Source organism: Penaeus japonicus, unplaced genomic scaffold (assembly GCF_977035675.1).
Source record: "Penaeus japonicus unplaced genomic scaffold, GWHDUDI00000001_assembly GWHDUDI00000034, whole genome shotgun sequence".
Classification (NCBI taxonomy): Eukaryota; Metazoa; Arthropoda; class Malacostraca; order Decapoda; family Penaeidae; genus Penaeus; species Penaeus japonicus.
Window position 1 is genome coordinate 17,902,569 of NW_028234436.1, and position 2,500 is coordinate 17,905,068.

Sequence of the window (2,500 nt, forward strand, 5' to 3'; positions counted from 1 at the left end):
TTCGTTTTTTTTTTTTTTTTTTTTTTGCTTCTTCTTGGCGATGCAAATAGATGTAAACACGTGAATCTAGTTTGTGTGCTTCAGCGTGAAGGGCCGAGATGAGGAAGACGGTCATGGTGAGATAACAGTCTTTGTAAATATAACAAAGAGCAGGAACAAGAATTGTGTTTTTGTGTTTTTTTTTTAATGCTTCTTAGACTTTAGATAGCTTGGTGTATCCAAAGCCAGGACCTAGATTTAAGACGTTCAAATATTACCATGTAATATTTTCAGATCAAGGATCGGTATAGGATCATACTCGTTAACAAAGCAAGGGTGAATATAGGTATGAGATAAGGATGAATGCAAAGGCGAGGTTAAGGGTGAAGCACGGGTAAGGGTGAGGCACGGGTGAGTGAGGGTGAGGCACGGGTGAGGGCGGGAGGCTGTAAGTAGCAGTTTCCTGTGATACGCCATTATCCCACATCATCACCTTCCCACAGCCGCCTCACACACTAGCTGACTCAGATATTGTTCATATACATTCCGATAATTGCCTCGCTACACGTGCCAAGCGTCACACTCCGGACGAGGAGATGCCCAGCACCAAACCGAAGTGGAAATACCCATAGCCAGAAATGATGGTTGTATTCACCTCACACAGGGACACGCCCCGCCTTAGAGTGTAGTTACACAGGAGACAGCAGCGGTGGAGTGAGTGAGTGAGTGAGTGAGTGAGTGAGTGAGTGAGTGAGTGAGTGAGTGAGTGAGTGAGTGAGTGAGTGAGTGAGTGAGTGAGTGAGAGTTAGTTAGTTCAGAAGGTATGGAGTTCAGTGAAAGGAGGGGAAGGGAGAGGAAAGGCCCTGGTGCGCCATGTAACAGATGGGCAGAGTGAGGTGGACAGCTGTAGCAATGTGTTTGTGCGGCTATGCAAATACAATGATCGATTAGGATACGTTAGAAATAACTTTGCGATAGACAGATGCTGCGTGTTAACATGTAGGGAAGTGGGTGTGCTCTAGTCGAGCCATTCCGAACTCACTGTGTCCTGATTATAATACTGTACTGCCTCGCATGACACCTATATCCTGCCTCTCCCTCTTGACACCCCCCCTTCTAGTGAGAATGTTTCGGATAAAGTGCTACAGGCAATAATCGACCACAAAGGCTCGTGTTTACTTGATTTTAATTGACGACTTGCAAGCTCATTTGAGAACTAATTCGTTTCTTTTTACTTATTTCCAGGTTGGAGGAGAGTGAACCGCTTCCAGGCATTCCGCAGGTGGTCCTCTTTTTGCTGATCTTTCGGCCCAGTGATGCGAATAAAGAAACTTGATCGAAGAAGATCGGCGAAGTAATTGACATATTTCGCATCCTCCACCAAAGAGAAGCAAGAGAGCGAGTCTTCGTTGTATGGGGCATCTCAGTGCTTGCTCTTTAGTGCACAATAAACAGCTTCCGAAAGTATCGCTAATATCGGGCATGTTCATAGGGCCAGTCGCAAAAATGTTTTAAGAATGTACACAAGTGCTTTAGAGTTGTCAAATCAAGGGTTGGAAATCACCAACGAGCATTCAGTGTGTGTCAGTGCGGAGGACTTGTGTCTACCTTGCCCACACAGCGCGATCGCCGTCTGTGGTAGCTAGCCCGTCGCCGCCGCCACCACTACCACCACCACCACCACTACCACAACCACCGCCACCACCGTAGTCGTGACCAGTGTCCCTGGAGTCCTTGGAGAGAGCCCTCAGCATGGCGACGGCACAAGACATAAAAGCAACCGCGCCGGCCGAGATCGAGCCCTTGGCGACCTCGTCTCAGGCTGGGTCAAAGGAGGGGGAAGGCGAAGGCGATGGCGCCTCTGGAGTGAAGCTCAAGAAGGAACTGGGACTGACGGATGGCATTGCCATCATCGTGGGTATCATCATAGGTTCGGGCATCTTCGTGTCTCCCAAGGGCGTGCTTGAATACAGCGGTAGCATTGGGGTGGCGCTCATCGTGTGGGCGGTGTCGGGCCTTCTCTCTACCGTGGGTGCCCTGTGTTACGCCGAACTTGGTGAGTAATGTAACTTTCCCTGTTTTGTTTGTGTAGTGTTACCGGTATACCAATGAGTAGAAGCAGTAAAAAAAACATACACATTTCATCTATCAATGAACTTGTTGTGTGTATGGTGGATCTTCTAAAATGTAATTCATGTTTCAATCATAAAGTCGTCATTAACCAACTAAAAGGGATTGGCAGAAATAAAACAGAAATTGCAAGTACATCATCCAATAGTGGGTGTTAGATTGAGTGTTGCATGTCCCTATGCAAGTGACTTATTATAGGTATTGAACCAGTGTTTGTCTCTTTAAAGACGCTTCCAAGAAAAAGACTGTATTGCAGTTTTTATATTGTAACTCTTTGGATTTTGGCACGTGTTTTGAAGAACCTGCTTTCTTGCAGTAATCGTCAGTCAACACTTCGAGGGGGGGAAGGGGGGGCAGGGGGCATTGAGCAAAATGCCCCCTGATGTACGAT

At 47.0% G+C, this 2,500-nt stretch overlaps 1 protein-coding gene across 2 annotated transcripts in view; it reads left to right on the forward strand.

Moving 5' to 3' along the window:
- mnd (L-type amino acid transporter minidiscs) overlaps positions 1-2,500 on the forward strand; it is a 46,670-nt gene that overhangs the window by 11,589 nt on the left and 32,581 nt on the right. For both annotated transcript variants that reach the window (XM_043004533.2, XM_043004536.2), the window contains exon 2: positions 1,225-2,035. In XM_043004533.2, coding sequence (XP_042860467.2) covers positions 1,732-2,035 — 304 coding nt within the window. In that variant the 5' untranslated portion in view covers positions 1,225-1,731. The remainder of the gene's footprint in view (positions 1-1,224; positions 2,036-2,500) is intronic.